The 23,269-nt window shown below is 52.4% G+C and overlaps 10 protein-coding genes across 10 annotated transcripts; 7 read left to right on the forward strand and 3 right to left on the reverse strand.

The window, feature by feature from the left end:
• Nucleotides 1-425: 425 nt before the first annotated feature.
• On the reverse strand, nucleotides 426-2,577 carry MRS44_001462 (uncharacterized protein; the record flags this gene model as incomplete). Its single annotated transcript, XM_046272008.2, has 4 exons — nucleotides 426-1,565; nucleotides 1,619-1,862; nucleotides 1,918-2,169; nucleotides 2,219-2,577. The coding sequence occupies 4 exons, from the start codon at nucleotides 2,575-2,577 to the stop codon at nucleotides 426-428; spliced, it is 1,995 nt and encodes a 664-aa protein (XP_046138268.1).
• A 2,188-nt stretch (nucleotides 2,578-4,765) lies between these two features.
• On the forward strand, nucleotides 4,766-6,877 carry MRS44_001463 (uncharacterized protein; the record flags this gene model as incomplete). Its single annotated transcript, XM_046282563.2, has 4 exons — nucleotides 4,766-5,124; nucleotides 5,189-5,533; nucleotides 5,587-5,797; nucleotides 5,855-6,877. 4 exons carry the CDS (start codon nucleotides 4,766-4,768, stop codon nucleotides 6,875-6,877), a joined length of 1,938 nt encoding a protein of 645 aa, XP_046138267.1.
• A 756-nt stretch (nucleotides 6,878-7,633) lies between these two features.
• On the forward strand, nucleotides 7,634-7,975 carry MRS44_001464 (uncharacterized protein; the record flags this gene model as incomplete). The annotated part of the gene is made up of 1 exon (XM_046282562.2): nucleotides 7,634-7,975. The coding sequence occupies one exon, from the start codon at nucleotides 7,634-7,636 to the stop codon at nucleotides 7,973-7,975; it is 342 nt and encodes a 113-aa protein (XP_046138266.2).
• An 885-nt stretch (nucleotides 7,976-8,860) lies between these two features.
• On the forward strand, nucleotides 8,861-10,837 carry MRS44_001465 (uncharacterized protein; the record flags this gene model as incomplete). Its single annotated transcript, XM_065623710.1, has 4 exons — nucleotides 8,861-9,201; nucleotides 9,263-9,523; nucleotides 9,575-9,761; nucleotides 9,812-10,837. 4 exons carry the CDS (start codon nucleotides 8,861-8,863, stop codon nucleotides 10,835-10,837), a joined length of 1,815 nt encoding a protein of 604 aa, XP_065480141.1.
• Nucleotides 10,838-11,397: 560 nt separating this feature from the next.
• On the forward strand, nucleotides 11,398-12,126 carry MRS44_001466 (uncharacterized protein; the record flags this gene model as incomplete). The annotated part of the gene is made up of 1 exon (XM_046274897.2): nucleotides 11,398-12,126. One exon carries the CDS (start codon nucleotides 11,398-11,400, stop codon nucleotides 12,124-12,126), a length of 729 nt encoding a protein of 242 aa, XP_046138264.2.
• Nucleotides 12,127-12,408: 282 nt separating this feature from the next.
• MRS44_001467 (uncharacterized protein) lies at nucleotides 12,409-13,389 on the forward strand (the record flags this gene model as incomplete). Its single annotated transcript, XM_046274896.2, has 1 exon — nucleotides 12,409-13,389. The coding sequence occupies one exon, from the start codon at nucleotides 12,409-12,411 to the stop codon at nucleotides 13,387-13,389; it is 981 nt and encodes a 326-aa protein (XP_046138263.2).
• Nucleotides 13,390-13,560: 171 nt separating this feature from the next.
• Nucleotides 13,561-14,181, reverse strand: MRS44_001468 (uncharacterized protein; the record flags this gene model as incomplete). The annotated part of the gene is made up of 1 exon (XM_046274895.2): nucleotides 13,561-14,181. The coding sequence occupies one exon, from the start codon at nucleotides 14,179-14,181 to the stop codon at nucleotides 13,561-13,563; it is 621 nt and encodes a 206-aa protein (XP_046138262.1).
• Nucleotides 14,182-14,831: 650 nt separating this feature from the next.
• MRS44_001469 (uncharacterized protein) lies at nucleotides 14,832-16,922 on the forward strand (the record flags this gene model as incomplete). Its single annotated transcript, XM_046267348.2, has 1 exon — nucleotides 14,832-16,922. One exon carries the CDS (start codon nucleotides 14,832-14,834, stop codon nucleotides 16,920-16,922), a length of 2,091 nt encoding a protein of 696 aa, XP_046138261.2.
• A 2,074-nt stretch (nucleotides 16,923-18,996) lies between these two features.
• On the forward strand, nucleotides 18,997-20,532 carry MRS44_001470 (uncharacterized protein; the record flags this gene model as incomplete). The annotated part of the gene is made up of 4 exons (XM_046267349.2): nucleotides 18,997-19,239; nucleotides 19,293-19,813; nucleotides 19,865-20,034; nucleotides 20,090-20,532. 4 exons carry the CDS (start codon nucleotides 18,997-18,999, stop codon nucleotides 20,530-20,532), a joined length of 1,377 nt encoding a protein of 458 aa, XP_046138260.1.
• A 426-nt stretch (nucleotides 20,533-20,958) lies between these two features.
• On the reverse strand, nucleotides 20,959-22,916 carry MRS44_001471 (uncharacterized protein; the record flags this gene model as incomplete). Its single annotated transcript, XM_046280640.2, has 2 exons — nucleotides 20,959-22,289; nucleotides 22,343-22,916. The coding sequence occupies 2 exons, from the start codon at nucleotides 22,914-22,916 to the stop codon at nucleotides 20,959-20,961; spliced, it is 1,905 nt and encodes a 634-aa protein (XP_046138259.2).
• Nucleotides 22,917-23,269: the final 353 nt, after the last annotated feature.

The raw sequence follows: 23,269 nt of genomic DNA on the forward strand, positions 1-23,269 counted from the left end.
GATTTTCGAGGTGCTTGTAATCCAATTGTGCAGAGCTTCTGATACATACGACCATACCCACTGGAGAACTCGGGATCCCGTCCGCTCTCCCATAGATAAGCCAGTGAGGGGTGGACTAGTAGTTGGGTCGGTGACGACCAGCGAATCCCCGCTGTTGTATGTTTTTGCATCTCGTGTTACTTTTTGCTTTACCATACTCCAAGGTTTGCCTTTAAATATCATGCCTGAAAAGAGTCTCAAGTATAAATAACAAACTGATATCGCACTGTCTATTTTGCCCGTCGAAAGGGCTATAAGGCCTAAGGAAATGTTCGCAAATAGTCGTGTATCTTGCCTCCTATTAAATCCGGCATCCCAAACCAAGCATTCCTGTTCAATCATAAACCTAGACGTTAAAGAAATGCAATTTTGATCAAACCTCAGGCTTACGCCTGCTTCTCCTTAAAGCGTAGCACAAACTCCAAGTTTGGCTCCCTGGTGCGCTGGTAGCACCGTTGCATCTGCCTAACCCAGATGCGCCTCATTTTGTTGAACATGTCATTATCGCCTGGCTTAATGTTCGCTCCATATGGATCAGCTAAGAGGTTGGCGCTATCGTCGAGGCTCATGTAGAGCGTTTGGGCATTGTCCCATCCTAGATCCTGCATGAACTCGGAGAGGGACATCTGGAACAAGATCTGGGACGCGTTGGCTCCGGGCGTCCAGGCCATGTACTCTGTGCTGTCGTGTCTGAAGAAGAAGAAGGATGAAGAATCAATGACTTGTATTTCTTCCGCACTTGGCACGGTGTTGTTACGAGGTGGCTGGTTCTGCTCGGTTTGGGGCTGGCCAGTTTGAGACTGACGAGTTCCTGGCCCGGATGTTGAGCTGCCATTGGCTTGCTGCTGCATAGAGTTTCGCTGGGTGCTGGGCCCGGCTGGGGATTCTTGCGCCGGACCACGCTTCGCGCTAGCTCTAGGTGCTCTGGGCTTGGAGATTTTCTTGGTCGAAGTCTGTTTCTTGGTCGAAGCCTGTTTCCTGGAGGCATTTTTACGGGGCTTTGACGCTGGCTTCTCTGCTGCTGGTTCTGTGGCGTCACCACGGGGTGCAGTAGTAGAGGGATTCTCATGACGAGATGTGCCGTTGGAGACATTGACTGTAGGGCGTGGCGGCTCTTGGACTTCATGCTCTGCGTCATTATCTTGTTCTTCTTCCGAAGAAGAGGTGAGAATAGCTCTGTCCACGGTCTGCTCGCCCGCGAAATTCGGGTGCTGAGCTTGCTTCTGGAGCCGACTTGAGGCTCGGGTTATTGTATGCTCGTGATGAGTGTAGCCCCTTTTCTTGGAAGGCGCAGCAGAAGAGGGATCGACCGGCGGAACATCTTGGGAAGGGGCGCTGGCGGGAGCAAAACTGGAAGACGAGTTACTGGTAGAAGGCACGTTGGCGGATGAATTATTGGAGGACGGGCCCCTGGTCGATGATCCGGCATCGACTTCTATGTTGTCTTGTGCTTGTCGAGGGACTTTGGCCGGGCGAACATCTTGAATGGGGTACGATTGTGCCGGCCGTTTTCCGCGATGTCGAGGCTGGTAGTCAATGTCAGCATGATATGCAAAAGTTAGGCGAACTCGACACATACCACATGGGTGTCCTCGGTCGGGCTGTTGGGTCCTTGATACGGATCTTCAACAGTGGTAGCATGGGAAGGGATGTTTGAGGTTGGATTGCTATCTCGAGGGACTTGGATGTTGAGAAAATCATCTCGCATGTCCCATACTTGATTGATAGGCTCTTCTTCAGGCGGGATGCCATCTGGCACTTCAGGGGGCATACAGTGCTCGTTGGTGAACCTTCGGGCCGATTCTGCAAAAGGGTCGACGTCCCTGGCAACAGATATATGAGCACGAAAATTTTCAAGAAGTATAAGAAACAACTTACGCAGGTGGTGCAGAGGCATTTGTGGTAGGCTGCATGATGTCAAGCTCGATGGGGTCGTCGGCGCTTTGGCCCCTAGAGTCTGAGTAGGCTTGTCGCGAAGTTTGTTCGTTCGAGTTCTTGTCTGAATGCGATTGCTTCATGGAAGTAACCTTGGGTCTCTGATTCGACTCTTGAGTAGTTGGGGCTGTGCACTGCTTCCGCTTGTGTTCACGAGCCGTGCGGTAAAACACTTTCGTCAAGAGACGATGTATCCTGTGAGGTCAGGGCCCCAGGTTCTGATATATGTACAAGATTCACTTACTGATCGTAATCCCTCGTGTACTCAAGAGGTCGCTTGTTTGACGAGTTGGGGTCGTCGGGCCAGAACTCAAGACCTTTTTGTTTGATGACAAGAAAGTCCTTGGTCATCTCCCGGAGGCCTTTTTGATGGGCGGGTGTCTTCCACTTTGTGAAACTGACACCAGGGAGGTTGTCTTTGGAAACAAAGGTTTCGACTTGTGCTGTGAGGGCTCTCTTGAAGGCGATATCTCGCTCTTCCCCTCTGTGCCCGTAACCAAGCGACTTGCGGAGCTCGGTGAGGCTGGGGACGTTGCAAGTCTTTGTCTTGAAGACTCGTTCACCTGCCTTGGATGGCCTTTGGCGGCGATTTGCCTGGTCCATGGCCTAGGAGTTGTGGATGTGCAAAAGAATGGGAACAGTATTATAGTCGGGAACAATGGACAATGGGGGCAGAGCACGAGGATAGCCCCTATGTTTCTGCACAACCAACAATGCAGGGGGATTTTTCCAGAGAGGAAAGACAAAGGGAGAGATAGAGAAAATGAGAAGAGAAGGGCAGAGGTCGAGGGCAGAGGTCGAGAGTTCCCCAACATCTCTGGTCGTGCTGGCTGAGCTGGGTGCCTGCACCCCATGTAGGTTGCAAATGGGGGTACTAACGGGTGACATTGAGGATCTGGGCAGGACTTGTGCGCAATAGTTTTTCTTTTTTGAACAAGTTTTATAAGGGTCATGGGTGTGATACAAGTACCAACGTGAACCTATGACAGAGTTGTCCTGTTTAATGAGTCTAGTTAGTCGAGCAACTTGGCTGGAAGCCTACCACTTGGAAAGATCAACTTGTTTACAGCGCCTACTAATTGACCTAGCCTCTTGAATCGTTTTACTTATAGAATAAAACGAGCATCAAGACTACGCACAGTGAACAGAAAAACGATAGTGACATAACTGTGACTTTGGGATGTTGCCCAATTTAGGGCATGTTGCATGGGTAACTCAACCAACTGCATAAGAAGGCCTAGGGGTATGAAAATAAACTGTAAAAACTAGACCCACTTTTACAAAACGAGCTGAGAGCAAGGGTTATTACTACCTACCTGTTTTACTCTTATAAGGATTCAGTGTGATAAGGTGTGAAAAGCTAAGGGAGCGAGTATTAGGAGTGATCATAGAGTAGTTATATTAAATATAACTAACACTACTAGGCTCTAAGACATACTACGACTACGTTAATCAGTTTACAACTCTTCTAACATTCACACTTTGTGCAAGAAACAAGCCATATGTTGTTTCGCTCACTTGCACTTAGTGAACTGCCTCTATAATGCACCACATCTGTAGAGGTCATCAACCCCTTTTGACCAAGAGTCATCATCTCTCATCCCCCAAATTTCCGCTTTTAGAAACCAGTTTCATTTGATGATACGCGCAAGCAGCTGTCGCATCGGTACAGGGTGGTTCTCGGGGCTACTCGACGCAGTCGTGGTGGGATCAACTGTCCTCCGACGGGGGGACTGCGCTCTGACCAGCCTCACCGTTCTCGAACAGCTCTGATTAAATTCTCTAATGTACGTGGTCTTTGGTCATTGGAAGTTGGACGCAGTTGCGTTAGATCGTGGTGTCTTGATCTGTCGTTCGCGGTGTTAGATGCCCTCAATCGGCGATGTGCAATTCCCCCATCGTGGATCGCAGGGGAGCCGCGTGTGGCTGCCGCCGGATATGCACGACGAAGCATCCGAGAAGAAACTTCTTCAAGAGACAAGAGAGATTGTAGAGAGAAAAGAGGAGATATGAGTCTCGGCGAGGGTTGGACGCTCAGCGCGCGGGCGTGTCTTCCAGTAACTCGGAGTTGCCGGACACCACCATCCTCATCAGCGCTTGGACAACTCACCTGGAAGAAGAAAATATTCACCTTTCATTTGCTGAGTGTGTTCAGGATTTTTCTCACACCTGTGGAATCCTTGCTGGTCATTGCTGCGGCGCGGCAAGGCGAACCACTCTGTTGGAACTAACAAAGGCAGACAGTCCACTCCGCCATCACCCCAAGAACCATAGCCCAAGGCATGTTTTCAAGGATTCAATGGGATCACAATGCGACAGAGTTCTCAACTTTAAAAGAGTGTGAGGAGAGAAGGCCCATTGAGTCATGTATGTCGCAATCCCTTCACTGCCTTGACTCCGCCATGGCCGGGGTTTCGGGCCAACACCAACAACACCCACACCCCCCATACAACACCCATATACGCGCGCAAGGCAGACTTGCCACACCTTCCAGGTGCCGAGATAACCTGTACCGCAGCTGAAGGGGGGATCATCGCGTCGACATGAAACCCTGTTACTACTTGGTACACTTCAAGAAATAGAACCCCCTGCATCGGTCTTGACCGCGCGGGATGCATAGCCAGGACTCACGCTGAAGGCGCCCTCTCCCTCTGGTAACTGCTCCCTATCGTCCCCAACCTCTTTTTATTTTATTCCATCTCTTTCACTCGTAGTAGAACACTCAATCAATTCTCCCTACTCGCAGACGTTTACTCCCTAGTGCACTCAATATCATCTCCCACTTGACAACATGGAACTCCCCGAGCACGCCAGAAAGGCACGTCGCTCCAGCAGACGATGCAAGATGAGACTTCCCAGAGTTGCAGAGCTCCTCATAGATCTCGGACTTGCCGGTCAGAATCCTTCCCCGGACAGGGCCCTCGTTCGGGAATTCGACGACACCCTCAAGGCTTTCACCGACAAGTTCCTGGCCAAGAAGAACCTCCAGAGGATCGCACTCACTCAATGGTCTGTCCCGTTCAACCAGGACATCTTTCGGCACCTAGCCACCTCGTTCCTTCACGAGGGTGGACGGGGTTCCTACTTCTGGCCCGACCCGCCTTCTCCTGCGAACAAGAAGGGATACTGTTTCTCTAAAGATCGTAAGAAGTGAGTCGCTCTGAGAAGACACTACGACTTGGTACACACAGAAGCTGATCTGGGCATCTTCTAGGATCTGCGATCTCTTGATGCCACTGGCCTTCCGTCGTAACCAGATTTTGATGAACAACCAGAAGCACAGGATCAACCCAGCGTATCCTGTCACCCTGCTTCCCACCACACCCACCACGCCCACCAATGCCGCTCAACAACAGACCGCCCAGCAACAACCAAACAGCCCAGAGACCACAGAATCTCACACCTTGAGATCAAGTCACCTTTCACGGGCTCATGGGACAAGCTTTGAGACCCCCATCGACGTGGATGGGCTGCCAGACCTTGCCTTTGACCCCTTCGATGACCCCTTCGATGACCCCTTTAGCGATGACGAAGCCCCCAGAAACCCCAAGTACTTACGGTGAGTTACCTCACCTCCACTGCCTAGCCAGTGCCATGGCTAATCATCGATAGTGACCCTGGATTCCCTTCACCAGAGTTGTCCTTGCCGCCCATGGTACCTCAACCAGCAACAGCAGAGGATGAAATTGACGAATACTACCTTGACACGCCCAAACGCGTACCCAAAGAGCGGACACCGACTGTGGCTCCTGAGGAGACAGATGATTTGCCCGCCCAAGACCCATACGACGTCCCCAACAGCCCAGAGACAGTTGCGCCCCTTGTAAGTCATTTTTATGCTGGTCACTATACGTTGATGGATGAGCTAACCAACAAATAGGTCAATCAAGGCGAAAAGAGACCAGCGGAGACCGAGCTTGAGGGCCCAGCTCGTCGGACCAAGAGCCCTCGACTAGAACAAGGCAATGCTACGTCCACGACCGAGCGCTCTGGCATTGACCATGACGACCCTCCGTCTCACTCCTCTGTAGACCAAGTCACAAACAACAACACCTCTGATGGAGAGACTGGGCAGGCTCAGCTGTATGAATATGTCCTCCCTGATGGCCTGAGCCGCATTGATGGCTTGCCTGAATCTATGTCTCACCAAGGGAGCCCCGAACTCGGTGAAGATGCCCACAGGGAGGCCCTGGCTCGAAGGTCTGCAGCGATCGACTCCCCCGCCAAAGCACCCCTTGCTCTCATGTCAGATGCACCAGATCCAGAGCCAGAGGCAGAAGCTGAGGCATCTCGGAAGCGACCAGAGATGGACCCCCTGGAGGATATTCCCCTTAACGAACCCCCCAAGGCCCAAACCCACCTCGGGGAGGATACACCTCAAGACAATGTGTCGCCAACCCGGCCCGAGAGTGATGACGACATTCAAGGAAAGCCTCGAAGCCAGTTTCATTCTGAAGAGCCAGAGCAGTCCGTTCCTATAGTCAAGGGGAAACAGCAGCCTGAGGCACCACAAGTCGAGGACGCTCTTACGTATGAGCCGGCCAAGAATACCACGTCCAACCCAGACCCGACATTTGCCTTTACCGTGTATCAAACCGAGATGCGGCCCGTGATGTGGAACTACTCGGAGGATGTCTTCTTCCAAGGCTCCATGAGAGAGCTGGTTGACGAGCTGCCCATGGAGAACAAGCACTCCCTCAGGGGCTTGTGCATCACGCTCATGGGGAAGCGGCCTGAACAATACCAGGTGTTTCTATACAACGAGGTCAAGTACAAGAACGTCAAGGAGATCTATCTCACGACTATAAAGCAGGAGATGCAAGAGGCTATGCTGGACGGCTCTCGCCTGGACTATGAGCTTATAATCAGGCCGATAAGGCGATCGGAGAACAAGGATGCTTGAATTGTTTCTAGGACTGTTGTTTGATAGGAAGGGAGTAATTTTGGGATATGTACCTGGACTGTCTAGAGAGATATTTAGTACTTGAAGTGCCAAGAGCCTCTTGATGTTTATTTACCCGAGACTTGGAACAATCCGTGAGGTGTTCGACTGAGCAACTTGGACATGTTCGGCTTCTCGTGCAATTCTGTACCGCACGTGATATGCCTAGAGGGGCTGTTTGTCGTGTAGAATACGACGATTGCCAAGTCTCTGCAGAATATTCCCATCTTGACGCCCAAGATGGAATCCCCAGATAGAGACCCCGAACAAACATTGTAGTGCATGTAACCTTGGTCTATCTAACCCCGCGAGGATGGTGCTACTGAAGTGAGGTTATTGAACCTCGGGGTGGAGGATCGTCGTTGCATTGGCGAGGAAACCCATTGCCAACCTGCTCAAGTGTCATGGCCGTTACTCATGGCATGTCTTGCGAAAGCTTCGTCGTTGATTATAGAGTCAATTTCTAACAGAAGAAACTTGAAAGTGTTCTTGAACACCTTTCCATAGGACGCAGGTAGGCCCAGTGGGATGGCTCCAGACGAGAGAGAGCTAACGCAACGAGCCTCATCTGCTATGCTCTTAGTGAGGTGATCCCAAGTTCAAACCCCAGATGTACTCGCAAGGGCTATAACCCTCCCCCTTTCAGGCTAAATAATCTTGCATACCAAACCTTGGAGCGTGGGTCAGTCTTTAGATGAGGTTGGTAGCGATGGAAGCATGCACTGGCTGTGGAGTCTTCTCACCATCAGCATCACCCTCCAGTGCGTCTCCAGGAACTGGAAGGTTTGGCTTGCGACGAAGCTCTTTGGCGGCATCGGAGTCAGTTGCCTCCAGACCACCATCCCTGCCTACCTGTCCGAGGTGGCTCCTATTCGCATCCGCGGTGCCATGCTTATGTGTTATAGCCTGTGGTTTTCTGCCGGCGAGTTCTTTGCCCCTGTGACACTGCAGGTCATGCTGGAGAAGGAGCCTGATAGAATTACAACAGAAATCTCAGTCAAGGGCGCTATCTTGTCGGAAGGTAGCTGTTGCAACTTAAATCCTGGACTGGTTGTGTAACGGGGGCTCAACCTCCACTGCTAAGAGGCAAGTTGTATTGTTGGACACATAAAAGAATTAAGAGCAATTCGATTTCTTTGAGTATGTTGTATTCCAACTATTTACTTGATCGATACTCTAGGATGGAGGCCAAATAGTTCATCTGGTGTACCATAACTCTGCCCCTTCAAGAGCTGAACTGCCTTGCAGCTAATACTATCAAGAGAGTGCAGACCGCTTGGCTACCCAAAGACGCCTCGCAATACTTTGTCAGTCGTCGGCAAAAATCTTATGTTTCAGGTGTGTGGAATTGTCTGCAATGCCTCGGTCACGCAGCTGTGGCCGCTGGGCGCTTAAAGGGGCAGGGCCAACACTGTACAAAATGGAGTCAACCTGGAAATCATTTCAAGTCTACAACTAATGAGTAGTCATAGAAATAAACAATTTTCTGAATATAAAAATTGCTAATTCAAGTAGTCTAGGACTTTCCGTCATGCAATTGATGAGTCCAGGGAAGTAGGGAAAAGCAAAGAAAACCCCGTCTTGATTAGATACTCATCCATGGCCGGATATCGGGCCAACATCAACACCAGATCAAGGCTCAGCAAGAAGCACCCACAAGGCCTTTTTCTGGCTCGAACTTTGACTGCAGAATGACTTCAACTAGGGCATGGTCTAGGCAGACTTTGCCTTGGCTGGCGCCTTGCCTTTTGCCGGTTTTTGCACTCTCAAGAACTGAATAAACGCACCCACCATCTGGCACCTTCTCTCTCCAAGTAACACTATCTCTACTCGTTTCTGGTGTTTAGTGACTCTGCTTGAGCTAGTCACGCGGTCGCCGTACTTCGACAGATATCCCACCTGAAGAGCCCATCCTCGACTCCAACTCTGTTGGTGATCGCCATCATGGAGACAGATCGTAACGGCAGCGACCTTCAACGAGCACGAGACCTAGAGAGTATCAAGACCAAAAATATACGGACTGTCACAGACCTCCGAGAGATTCTTGGGTTTGGAAGGAGTGAATTCGACCAATCCAGAGCCTTCAAGAAGGCCGTCAAGCAGTTCGCCTCTGGGTTCATCGCTGAGGATGGTAACCCCGGGCCCACGTTTACGAGGTGGAGTGATAGCTTTCATAAAAAAGTCTTCTCCGACATGGCGAGAAGGTTTCTCGAAAAACACGGGCGTGAGTTTTGGCCCGACAGCCCAATCACCCAGCGCCTTCAGTACGAAAGGGATCATGCCCAGTGAGTCAACCGAGAACTGTTCTGCTTTTCAGTGTAAGTGCTCATATGGCTTCTCTCCTAGGCTCTTAATCCTCCTGGCGCAGCTCTTTTTTCGACAAAACGAGCTATGCCAGCGAAAGACACCCGAAAAGACATCCAAAGAAAGGTCCAGAAAGGCTCCCAATAAGCCGGCCTCTGTGGATACCTCCGAATCAACAACCAGCAGGCCTTATCGAGAAGGGTCAACCAGAGAAACGCCCATCGATTTAGACGACTATAATACCCCGAGAGAGAATAGATCTCGTGGCCCTGACAATGATGGTCAGGTTGTTTCGCCCCAGGAGTGAGTGCTTGGTACACAACACTCCCTTAGTTATTTGCTGACTCTTCCAAGTGAATCAAATCAACCCTCCTCTATATCAAATAGAGTGTCTCAAGCACTGGACGATTCTCCTGAGCGATCGCCCCCTGACGGCTCCAACATGCAACCGAGCCCAGCCCTTCACGCGCAGACGGAAGATGTGCTGCCCATGGAAGATATACACGACGGATCTAGCGCTCTAGAAGTACCTGCATCATCTGTGAGTCTCTTGTATTTGCAGCCTTGATCACGGCGCTCACTACCAGTCAGAGCAACACTCATGGAAAGCGTTCTGCCCCCCCTCAATTTGAGGGTAACGATAGACAAACAAAGACGCCTAGGCTCAACCAAGAACACCCAAATGAGACAGAAAACTCTGTAGCTGAATATCACACCTCTACTCAGCCGGAAGAACTCACCCTAACCTCGGGCAGAGTGTGGCAGCCACTCCATCGCCAAGGCTACATTATGGGGAACGAGTGCCTGGAACGTCTCGAGCCTTACGCGGACAATTCAAAGAAGAAACGGCAAAGAACTCGCGGAGCCTCCGTTAGAGGCACACAGCCGCCGGCCTCTGCTCCTGTGGCGGTGATGGCCCTGGAGTCTGTGGAGAACCACCATGACATCGACAGCCCTCGACACGATGCCAGTGGTGATCCTTTCGATGGCTCTCCTGAAGCTTCTGACAAGAGATTCGACTGTAATACTGAGCACGTTGTTCGGCGACGATCGAGAAGTTTTACAATGCGTGTCATGCCGGACCTGGGAGAGGGGAGCCTCCCAGAGCCAGACTTCCAACAACAAGATGAACCAAACTTTGTGTTGCAAACTTCCCCTGGACGAGAACAAGCCCCATATCAGGGGCGGGAGCAACTTTGCGTTGAAATGGAGCGACGGCAATCTCATCAAAGCGATTTGGATTCTTCTGTCAATGAGTGTCGAGCCAATACTGAGACTGACAACATCACTGCTTCTACAAACGACTTTAACATCGACTACACCGTGTACAACGATGAAGAGGAGCCAGTGTCAAGCTGGAGCCCACCGAGGTACTTCTTCGCCATGTCCTTTGACGAACTGGTCGAGGCCCTGCCCCTGAAGCGGCCCCGTGGGCTTCGCCTGTGTCTGGAGGGAGCCGTGAAACGCAAAGGTTTTTCGAGGACAGCCTGTGACCAGGAGAGGTTCAAGCTGCACCAGTGGAGATTCGGGGAGATGATGAGAAGCTGGGAGGATGAGATTGCTTCTAAAGGCGGACCGAAGCCTAGTTTCGAGATTATCATTGAACCGCTCAAGTAACACGGGAATTCCCCCCTTGAAGCGGTTGATCTTGGGCACACAATTAGGGTTCTCATTAGTAAACGCCCATCGATCTCTCTTTTTATTCCCTACATAACATTCTTTTGGGAGTAGAAAGAACTATATTCGGGGTAAGGTATAGTTCTCATAAAGCTTTCTCTTACACCTTGTTCAACTTTGACTTGACGAGTAACAAGGCCCTTTCTAGCTGTATTTGCTGTCTTTATGAAGAACAGACTAGTTTGAGCTTCTTCTTATCTTTGTATCTATTGTGTAAAAAATATTTTAACGCATTGATAACATTAAAATTTTTCTAACCATGTGCTATCAGTTCTGCAAGTTCTCCAAGGTAGTTGACATAAGGACCGTGTTACGTTAACCAGCCGAGTCTAGCCCGTGTTGATTCACCTCGATCACATAACTCTAGTGTTACGTGTATAACTGAAAAACGAATTAAAATAACTATCAAGCAAAACCCCGCATGTTCGTGCTTTCTTTGTGTTACACTCTTCCCTCGTCTTTCACTACTAGAACACGATAACCTTGGTCACTATATCACCATGAGCGGAACACAGATCGCACAGAACCTCTTGCAAGCCGCTCGCGTTGCTCCAGAAATCTTCAAGCTGCGACCTGACTACCGCGTCCTTCTGTTAGTTGTGGAAGGCATCCCTCCGGGCCCCAGCGACGCCGCCAGCGAAGCCCTCCTGCAAGAGGCCGAGAAGACGGCCAAGGAGCTTCTGGCTAAGCACCCCGTCACCGAGATCCCTCACATCGCCGCCTGGAGAGCCGCATACAAGGGCTTCGGAGCCAAGCCGCAAAAGACTCGTAATAGTCTGGAGGCTCTCACACGTCGTGTCGAAGCCGGCCTCCCCCGTGTCAACCGGTTGACCGACATCTACAACGCCATCTCTGTCAAGCACCAGATCCCTCTGGGCGGAGAGGATCTCGACAAGTATGACGGATCACCATTCTTGGTACGGGCAACAGGCACAGAAGAGTTTCAGACCCTTTCTGGTGGAGAGCCCCAGTCGGAGCTCGCATCACCCGGGGAGCCCATCTGGTGCGATGATACGGGCATCACCTGTCGTCGCTGGAACTGGAGACAGGGCCCGAGAACTGCGCTGACTGAAGACACTAAGCGAGTGTTGTTTATTCTGGATGCGCTGGAGCCTCTTTCGGATGAGGCTCTGCATCAGGCTGCCGATGAGCTTGCTTCGGCGCTTAAGAGTTTGTCCCCTGAAGTGCAAACTGCGCAGCGACTGATTTCGGCTCCTACCGAGTCATGATTGGAGTTGAATTGGAAGAGGGAGAAGAGACAAGAGAGAAAAGAAATGGATGATCTTGACAATGCAAAGAGCTCGACACAGCCTCATATTGTATGCCTTGGCCGAAGGCAGGCTGGCTATTGTGGCGCGGGGTGGCCAGACAAGAGGCCTCATTATGCATTGTACAATAACTTGCTCTAGACGGGATATCTCGATAATCCAAACTCGACAACTGAAAGATTGAGTGCCATTGTCTCAGCCTTTTTCCAGAATTTTTCTTCTATGACAGAGTCTCTCAACACCATGTTATTGGAGCGAGCGCCCGAAAACGACACCCAAGATGAGCCAACCTTTTCAGCAGGCAGCATGTTTGGGACGCTACTCACCTTGAGTACATGTCTGCTACTACAACCTAAGGGCAGCTTGATTTTCAAGAGACCATCTAGACTCCTTGGCAGAACCCTGTTCTTTTTCTTGCGCCTCGACCCTATCGTGTGCGCCCTCGAAGCGGCGAGTGTCTTGCACGCCCTCGTGCTCATACTTCGGAGGGCCATCGGGTCATGCCATGGCAATCCGTGCCGAGAGTTTGGCGTGTTTGCCGCCAATCTACAAGCCGGGGCGGCTGGCGTTCTCTTCCTCCGTAGCCATACTGCACTGCGGCAGTGGACTTTCGAGCAACGGCTCGACGAGAGGCTCGACGGACAAGCCCCTAAACGGGGTCACACTGAGATGGTCATCGACCTCATCCCTCTGCTCTCAGTTGTGGGCACTGCTGTCAAGCTTATCGCCTCGGTCGTTCCAGGGCATTTCCAGGTCATCTGCTGGTGCTACATAGGGGGTTGGATCGTGGTTCAGCTGGCCGTCATGATATCTCACTGTGGTTCTTCGAAAGAGCAGTTGGATTCAAAACCACTGTTTCAATCAACTGAGTATCTTCGGCAGAAGGTTGATGTTTTGGAATCCGGCCGTGATTGGGGCATCGCAGCACTGATATGGCTGATGGTACTGCTGATGTTTATCGGCACTATCAGCACTCTCGGTTTTGATGAGCCCTCAGTCGTGTACTACGGCTTACTGTTGTTTGCACTAGTGATTCTTGTGTCTACAGAATCACTTGTCGTCACGACGATGAATAATTTCTCATTGCGAAAGAGAAGGGGGGATACCGCGACCTCCGTGCTTCTAGTTGCTCTCCTGGCGACAACCGCCATATTGGTAGTGTATCTTGTGTTGTATGAGGAGGAGGGGACCTTTAAGCCCGAGTGGCTAGATTGGCTGGGGTGAAGAGATGCGACACCTAGTTGATGAATATGATGTGTGAGGATTGGTTGCAGTTGTTGAAGATAGCTATATTCCTTATTGATCCAAACGAGTTCCCTTAAGAAATCCAATCAGCTTGATAAGCCGTTACTCCATACACGTAAACGCCTGTAATATCCCGCCAGTTGTCCATCTCTAACTGGCAAACATGCTGCAAAGTTCCCAATCTCCGCTCGCGAGTTGCCTCCAGGAGCTTGAACAGGTAGCCTCGACCGTCTGCATCCCGTACTGACCATTCCCTTGGTCAATCTGACGGAACAGGGTGACTTTGTAGGCGATGGCGGCCGCCATGAGACCAATCTCTACCACCTGGGGGTCGTGCATCTTGTAGGCGAGCCACTCCTCGCAGTGCTTGATCTCTTCCTCCAGTGGCGGGTCCGACTCGGCGGTGCGCGGCTCCGGGTCGCCAAACAGGAAGCGGTTGGAGATGACGGCGTCCTTGCCAATGTACTTGAGGGCGCTCTTGGGCTTGTCGCACAGGGCGCGCCACAGCAGCGTCTCCATCTCCTTGGCGGCGGCGTGGTTGCGGCCCTTGATGGTGTTGAGCTTCTCGTCGTCCGACTCTTCGTCGTCAGAGTGCTCCTTTTGCTTGCCGCCGTTGAAAAAGTCCGAGTTCTCGATGCCCGACGTCAGGCTGCCGCTCTGCCGGGGCACGAGCTCCATGTCGCGGCTGCTGGAGCGTTCGCCGAACTTGCTCTCTTTGCTGTTGAGCCCGTTAGGTGACGGGTCGGTTGTGAGTCCGAGCATAGTAGGCATGATGGCGGTGTTGTTTGAGTGAAGGTGAAGCTATCGTCGATGAAATGAGTTGGGAAGGTTCAAGATCATCAATGTGAATAACAATTCAAGAGGGGCAGCAAGTTTATAAAAGAGCAAACACCTCAAAGCCAAGCTCATACGCATGGTCTTCGTCAGTCCATGATTCTCAGCGTCGAAATCCTGATTGCTGGGCCTCTTGGAGACTGGTGTGACGTCAGTCTTGGACGTGATCCGCCATCAAGTTGGAGAAGTTATGACGGTGATCGACACTAATCGATCATGACCTCAGGCATTCAGGAAAAGGGGAAATATCATTGGTCAGATGTCTTCTCGAAGCAGGATGTTAAACGTTCCTGGCGCGCCATGAACCATCTTTCAACCGTCGTTGATGTTGATGAACTGGGAGGGTCCCGTTGCTCCAAGTCTAGTGCCCGTTGACTTGTCTCAGCGTCTGTGGCTGGTGATACAAGCTGTGGCGTAATAACTCGAGGCTCACCAGCCACACCAGCCCCCACACCCCACTACCCGAGAGCTCAGTTTGTTCCGTCAAGGGTCCACCAAAATTTCTGTTCCAATTCTCGACATTGTGCTTTTCCATTCAGCTTGAGCGACTCGACACTCGCCATCACCAAAGGCGTTTCCTAATTGCAATGGATATCCTCAAAGTCCTATCGCGCGGGACCAAAAAGACCACCAAGGTCGGTCTCAGCGGTAACAAGGCCACGTCGAAGCTCCCATCTGCTGGAACAACCACCAACCCTCAACTCTTTCATGATGAGGTCCGCGGACAGAAGCGCAAGCGAACTCGCGACGAACCCAAAGCCGAGGCCCATGACGAGCTGCCAGAAGTCGACTTCTTCGCCCCCAAGGCCGAGCCCGCCCCTAAACCTCAGCCCGAGACAGAAGAGACCGACCGAGCTCCCAGTCCTGCTCGCGCATCGCAGCTGCTGAGCGAGGATGAGTGTCGCCAACTGCTACGATCGCACCGGCTAAAAATTACTCTCCTTTCGAAGACCGAGGATCAGTCCAAGGTCAAGAAACCCAAGAAGAAAAAGAAGAAGGCGGCCGTCGAGGTGAAGAAGGATACCAAGAAGCAGCTCTTCCCACAGCCATTGGACTCGTTTGGCGAGCTCCGCAACGCCTATGGCATCTCTCGCAGGGTTGCCGAGAACCTCGTCTTCCAGGGCTATCGTGTGCCGACCGAAGTTCAGATGGGCAGTCTGCCTCTTCTTCTACACCCCGAGGTGGCTTTGAAGGGAGAGGATGGACTGGACGGTGGTGTCGATTTCCTTGCCATCGCTCCTACCGGAAGCGGGAAAACCATTAGCTTCCTCATCCCAACCATCAACAACATCATGCGCAGGCGATCAAAGGAAGATCTACACGATATTCATGAACTCGAGGCAGTCATTGTTGCGCCAACTCGAGAGCTGGTGCATCAAATTGTCAGCGAAGGCCAGAAGCTCGCTCATGGGACGGGGCTGAAGATTGTTTCTATGAAGAAGGGCACCCAACTATCAGCTGAACAAGTGAATGTGTCCGAAGATAGTTCTGAGGATGAGGAGGACGACGACAAGGAGTCCGAGTCCGAGGATGAGAAGGATGCAGACGACAAGTCGAAGCCAGCCATCAAGGCCGACATCCTGGTCACAACGCCTCTGCTTTTACTCAACTTTCTCACATCCGGCCCCTTGAACACTCACAGAGTCTTACCGACGGTGCGAGATCTTGTCTTGGATGAGGCTGATGTCCTCCTCGACCCTCTGTTCCGAGAAGCTATGCTGGCTGTTTGGACAGCGTGCACGAGTCCCGACCTGCGACTTTCATTCTGGTCTGCGACCATGGGTTCTAACATCGAGTCCCTGGTTACCGAGAAGTTGACTTCGAGGGCTCAGGCACTGGGTATTACGCCCAAGCCCCTGGTCAGACTGGTTGTAGGATTGAAGGACACAGCTGTGCCAAACATCACCCACAAGCTCACATACACGGCGACGGAACAGGGTAAACTGCTTGCTCTGCGCCAGCTACTGCACCCCACGTCGAGCATTGACTCGGGACCTCCCCTTCGGCCTCCGTTCCTTGTCTTCACCCAGACCATCGACAGAGCCACTGCGTTACACGAAGAGTTGAAATACGATATTCCTCTCGAGGCTGGCGGCGCCGCGAGAATTGCTGCGCTACACAGTGGCTTGACTGATAAGGCCCGCTCAGCAATCATGCGCAAGTTCCGTGCCGGTGAGATCTGGGTCTTGATCACCACTGACGTTTTGGCGCGTGGTGTTGACTTTGCTGGTGTGAACGGAGTGGTAAACTACGATGTGCCCGGATCTAGCGCAGGCTATGTCCACCGTGCTGGACGAACAGGCCGAGCTGGTCGTGAAGGAGGCGTTGCAGTGACTTTCTACACCAAGGAGGATATCCCCTTTGTAAAGATGGTGGCCAACGTGATTGCGGCAAGCGAGAAGCAAGCTGGCAAGACGGGTGATGAGGCTGGAGTGCAGAAGTGGCTGCTAGACGCCTTGCCTAACGTTGCCAAGGCAGACCGAAAGAAGCTCAAGGAACGAGGAGTGGAAGCTCGACGAAGCGGCAACAAGGCCAAGATTACGTCCAGGAGTGGCTACGAGAGGCGCAAGGAGCACAACCGCCAAGGCGCTATTGAAGGGAGCAAGAAGAGGAAGATGCAGGAAAAGGAAGAAGACAGCGGAGACAGTGATGGCGAATGGGGTGGTATCGACGACTGAGTCGAGAAGCGTTGCCATTAGAAGCGAAGACGGATGCAACGCATACAAGCGATGCTCAAGACGCAACACCGCAGCACAGTCTATGGAGAACCCATACATTAACATAGCAACCGATCTTGGACAAGATATTCTGCTTGCTCTTGGTTCGGAAATACAAAATGAAGAACATCTTGGCGCAACGAATCAAGACCAACAAACCAGGCAAACCAATTTCATCTTGACAAGTCTTCATATTGGAGTCGACGGGCTGTCCCCAAACGGGCAAGGGATGTTTTGGAGACTAACGGAGAGTGATGTCGATAGCCTGGGTGGTCATTTGGACATTTCCCGCCATTCTGATGAATGCGCTTGTTCTGTCTTGTCAACCACTGTCGTTGGCGCCATACTTAGCTGACGGGACTAAGCCACGAGACCATCAAGGGTCCGGGGCCGAAACAGGCGGGTCAATGAAAGACGCTCGAGCGGTTCTGAGAGGAGACTTGAGCAGACTGTGAAGGGTCCTGAGTTGGGTCCTTGGGCTGCTCCGCAACTAGGGCAAGATCAACACACATGGGTCCGTTCATCCCAACCTGAGAACGAATCACAGAATATTCTCTCATGTTTGTCCACCAGAAACGTTGTTGAGAGGCTTTAAATGTCGGCAATTGCAACCATGCGTTGTCACCACTTCCGACAAGGCGGAACAAACTCTGTGGGCGCTCCCGAGTCAAGTGGAACACACGTGGATGTTCATTCCAAACTCTGGTTTTGTTTCTCACAGCCTCAACGCTCTCATTCTTACCGGCTGCATCCGGCGAGTGATCCTTTGGACCATGGACGCGAGCGACGTGAGGGATTTGGGGCTTGAAGGATCTGAGGGATTCTCCAGACCCGTCAAGAGTAAGCCTACGTGAGAAGCTGTTGGTCTCGTCGCAAACATCTTGCCAGAAACCGGGCATGCGCACAACATGGCATGGCGAGAATGCCCTCCCAGCCCCTCTCGAGCAAGCCGTCCCATCGGAAAGGATGCCCAACGCAGGAGGGTTGCCACGTTTCAGCGGCCGGGTCGAGAAAAGTTTGCTCCTGCATTCTTTAGCTCAAGTGAAAGCGTGTGACTGAGAGCGTGTTCCGACGTGTCCTGTCCTGCAACTATGACACCCTTGCGATGCGCCCAGACCGAGGAGAGGACGTCAGGGCAGATCCTCATCGACCCAAGACTCTTGAGTGCAATTTGACAAGCCGCGGCTGGGCACACGACCAAGGCTCTTGGCCCGAAACCAGAACCAGGCCATGGCCGGTGAGCCAAGGAAGGGCAAGGCAAGGCGCAGCAGCAAGAGACAACAGTCAGCAGTTTTGGGGCTACGCGCCAGAGAGTGGCTCAACTGGCACCGATGATGATGGTGTTGGTTTTTTTTAATTGACCGCCTCGGCCAAGTCATCCAGGGCCCTCGATTGGCCAGAGGTTGACGTTTTGGGAATCCTGAAACAATTGGCTCGCACCCACACCACCGAGCCTAGGCCACGAAGTCGTGATGCTTCATGGGGCCCCCCTGGTCATTCATGCCAGGCACCGCAAGATCTGTCACTCAGTCCCTCGCTAGTCCGGGGCCCGAAAAAGCTTGGCAACGACGGCGTCCAACCACATGGCGGCGGCATTCCCAGGGGGTCACGACCAGACCAGACCAGATGGGATGGTGGTGGTGGGCGATGAGGGCAAATGCGCCGAGCCCTTGGCCAGGCCGCTTCAGAGCTCTTTAATCTCTCAGCTCAGTCAGGCTCATGCTTCCGCTTCCTCAAGAAGGGGGGACGGCCACCCTCCCCGGACTCTCTCTGTTTCCATTCCTTTCAAAGGCCGGGACGAAACATCTTTGTCGCTCTCTCACTAGCTATCACTCTTTGGCAAGAGACTCGCCTCTCACCATCCACTCTTTTGTCTTTGATTCACTCCTTAAGATCGACTGGATCGCTCTTTGGCTTCTATTGTCTGTTTCTGTCCCAGCCCTGCGGTTTCGAGAGACTTTGGAAACAAGTCCCACAACGACCAACTGAAACTCCCAACTATACCCACACATATCTAAGGATACAATTCTGAAAGATGAAGTTTACCACTCCAGTCCTGCTGGCCTCGGCTGGCGTGGCTTCGGCCTTGACGCAGCAGTGCACAGGCAATGCCCTCAACGAGGGCGGCAACTTCTTCTGCGGCGCCGTCAAACAGATCCTGTATGAAGGCTTTGCCGGCAGCGGAAGTTACAAGGCCGTCACCAACATGGGAAACAACCAGCAGTGTGATACTGAGGATGTCCCCTACAGCGGTCCTCTGGCGCCACTTGACGAGGGTGTAAGTCACTGCATCTACCACTCATTACACCAAGCTAAGCTCTCAACCTCCAGCTCTCTGTCCACGTCCGTGGCCCCTTTAACCTCAAGGAGTTTGCCGTCTACCACCTCGGCTCTGACAACAAGAAGCGTGATGTCGCTCCCTCTCCTCATGTCCACGCCCGCCGCCACGGCCACCAACACTTCCACGAGCAGCGCAAGAAGAAGCGTGCCGAGTGGATCACTGCCACCATTGACGGCCAGGTTGTCTCCTGGGAGAACAACTACTTTGGCCCTGCTACACAGGCTGCCCCTGCCCCTGCTGCTGCCGCTCCTACTCAGGCTGCCCCAGAGCCCGCCGCTCCCAAGGCTGAAGCTGAGAAGGAGGTCGCCCCGGCAAAGAACAGCGCCAAGACCTCGATCAAGGCGCCCACAACCAACGGCGGCAGCCAATCTAAGCCCAAGAAGACCAAGACTACTGCTGCTACTGGAGGTGCCTGGTCGCGCACCTCTTACTACAACGCCGAGCAGCAAGCTGCCGACAACATTGTCTTTCTCGGCAACTATGGCGGTGATGGCTCTGGAGTCTTTGACGAGTGAGTCAAGTGTTGTCTCCTGTCATTATTCAAACTAACCATGTCTGCTAGGACTTGGGGCAACTCCCTTTCCTACCTCAACGCCAACGGAAATGGTGGCTCTTCTTCTCCCAAGGTCCTGAAGGATGTTTATATCCCCTCCAACAAGGAGTTTTCCATCTGGACCGCCGAGAAGTGCGACGAGAGCTGCGGCTACTCCCGAGCCCCTGATGTGGCTTACAGTATGTTTACATCTCACACCTTGCTAGAGTACAATCACTAACAACCTTCTCACAGAGGGCTTCTCTGGAGGCAGCAAGATCTTCCTCTTCCATTTCAACATGCCTATGGACGGCGACCGCGGCTTTAACGGCGACATGCCCGCCCTCTGGGCCCTCAACGGCCGCATCCCCCGCACTGGCCAGTACAGCTCCTGCAGCTGCTGGACCACCGGCTGTGGTGAAGCTGATATTTATGAGGTTCTCGCCTCGGGTGACACCAAGTGCAAGTCGACCTTCCACCTTGCCAAGGGCGCCGGTAGCTCCGACTACTTTGACCGTCCTGTAGATAGCTTCATCCGAGTTGCCACCATCTTTGACGAGCGCTCCTCGAGCGTCGCCATCAAGAGGGTCCCTGATGACTTTGACTTTTCCGAGTCGCTTAGCGAGGATGTTGTTGCTGGCTGGCTTGATGGATTTGCTGTTGGCGGAAAGGGCAGCAGCTTGTTCCAGGTGGCTTAGATGATGGTATAAAGGAGAGTTGTGTGTTTCATTGCGTGCTGTTTTGACATGATTTTGCGCGTCTATCTTCTTTGTATATATTATGAGGCTATATGAGCAGACACAAGCAAATACCATGGCAAGGGCCAATCGTCCCTCAATAACAGTCCCAGGTCAAGTCGTGATGATAACGATCAACTCTAGCGCCGGGCATCTTGAGAGAGAGCCGGGCGAACGAGGAGAAGTTAGAAAGACAGGTATCTCAGCATTTGTAGAGGTTGAGCCCATAGCCCTAGTCGTCCTCGCTTCGTGATGATAACATCTATGTTGTTTCTATACAACCACCTTGTCTAAGGTCTAGCTACTGCTACAATACTATACAGATTCCGTCATTCATACATCGTCACCCTTGAGGCATTTCTAAATATGGTACAATGGCTTCAGGGCTTACGAGTCCTCTTCAGTCTTCTCCTCGCTTGCGGCAGCGGCCTTTTCAGCGGCCGAAAGTCCAACCACGTTTCTCAAAGTGCCAAAGCTCAGGCAGTCGCTGATACGGTTCGCACCAGAGAAAAGCATCACCATGCGCTCAACACCACATCCCCAGCCTCCAGTTGGTGGTAGGCCATAGTCGAGAGCCTTGACAAAGCTCTGATCCAAGGGGGCAGCATCTCCATCCTCGTCCTCAAAAGGCTCATCTAGCGCCTCAAGAGCAGACATCTCACCTTCTTGGGTGTCTGGCGTCTCAATGGCAACGCCACCATCAGCTGTGTTGACGAGGTTTCGGTGGTCGAGCAGCTTCTGCTTCTGGGCTTCAGGGTCATTCTCCTCCTCGTACATGTTCGCCAGTTCACGACCACCGATGAACAGTTCTGCGCGGGCAGACACCAGCTGGAATGTCTTTGGGCAGAGGAAGCTCTTTGCCAGCGGCGACATGCAGGACGGGTGGTTCATGATGAGAATAGGCTCCGTGAACGACATTGGCTCCAAGTACTCGGCGGCTAATCGGTCGAGAAGCTTGGACAAAGAGTTGGGCACCTCGCCGGGGACATCGATACCAGCAAGCTTCAGGACCGCTAGCATCTCTGGCAAGGCATCCTTAGAGGAAAGCTTGGGCAGGCGGAGACCAAGAGCTTCTTCCAGTGCAGGAACAAACTCAACCCGCTTGAAAGGTCTAGTAAATCGGCTCATATCGATAGGAGGGAGTGATGTGAGCTTTGTAGAGATGAGGTCTTGGCAGTGTTGGGCCAGACTACACAGGATCTCTTCCGTCTCGTTGATCAAGTCCTCGAGGTTGCTGTAGGCGCTGTAGAACTCACACATGGTGAACTCAGGGTTGTGCGTAGCGTCAACTCCCTCATTGCGGAACGCAGGCCCAATCTCGAAGACTCTATCGACGCCTCCAATGACCAGGCGCTTGAGCCACAGCTCGGGAGCGATGCGCAGGGCGAGATCTCTTTCCTTGAACTCGGTGGCCCTAGTGACGAATGGACGGGCAACAGCACCACCGGCATTCTCAGCCAGGATGGGGGTCTGAAACTCCAAGAACCGCTTAGAGTGGAGGTGGTCACGCATGTGCTTGGTGATCTCTGCTCGGAGTCGCAGCACGTCAATCGCCTGACGGTTGACCAGCATATCGACATGACGATCTTGCATCCTTGTCTTGGGATCGGTGAGCTTCTCAGGGATCTGCTCCATGGTGGGAGACAACAACTCAGGCAGAGCCTTGGCCTCAATGGTGAGCTCGCCAGCCTTAGTACGGGTGGGTATGCCAACGACAGCTGCCAGACTGTAAGCATCTGGGGATAAACAGAGTGAACATTCGGGATCCTACATATGTGGTCGCCCACTTCTATCAAATTTCTGAAAAGCGAGAACTTGACCCTCCTCTCCTCCTGGTCCAACAAACACTTTGATCGGTTGATCATGACCTGCAGGCGCTCGAACTCACTCACGATGTCGAGGAAGATGAGGTTCTTCCCGACCACTCGCTTTGATCGAACTCGGCCACAGATGCTGATGTCCTTGGTGTCATCCAGCTCGTTACGGAAGGCCTCGAGAAAGTCTGGCACCGACATCCGCTCGGCACGATGCTCAAGACGCGGGTGGCTTTCGGGGTAGAGGGGGTCCTCGCTCTGTTGCTCCTCCCACAGCTCAGTCCGACGCTGGTGCTTGAAGGGCGAAAGTCCCTCAGCACTCTCCTCAGGCCTGACGGCTGACTCCTTCTGACGAATGACAGAAGTGGCCAGGCATCTCCCTTGCGCGACACCCTTCAGACTCCATCCTGCCCTCGTCAATGAATCACCATAGCTAAGCACGCGTGGACATCGAGCACTTGCACATGTCGTCTGTGAAAGCGTTTGTATTAAAGGCCGGCCGGCCTGGCGAAAGTATCGTACAGACATCATGGCGTCTATCAATTGAGTTAGCATTGCCACTCAATCCCAAAAGTGAGGCAACAAAGGCGAGGCAATTCGAGGCAAGATCAGGGAATGGCAGGTTGTAATCAACCACAGCAAGCTGTGTCAATCGCAGCGGTTCTGAAGCGATTATGCGAACTCATCATATGCGCAAGAGAAGAAATTGAGGGAAAAAGAGGAATTGTTGACTTACAATCATCATGGCAGCATGGAACTCGCGCTCCATGTGTAGAAAAGAGAGAAGCTTTTTTTGCGACGATCGACAAGAAATTTAAAAAGGCCAACGCCCCACCGAGGTTAATCCGGACCGGAAAATTGTCCGCCACAGTTCAGCCTCGACA

Source organism: Fusarium solani (genome assembly GCF_023522795.1).
Source record: "Fusarium solani strain SB1 chromosome Unknown bctg00000000, whole genome shotgun sequence".
NCBI classification, from domain to species: Eukaryota; Fungi; Ascomycota; class Sordariomycetes; order Hypocreales; family Nectriaceae; genus Fusarium; species Fusarium solani.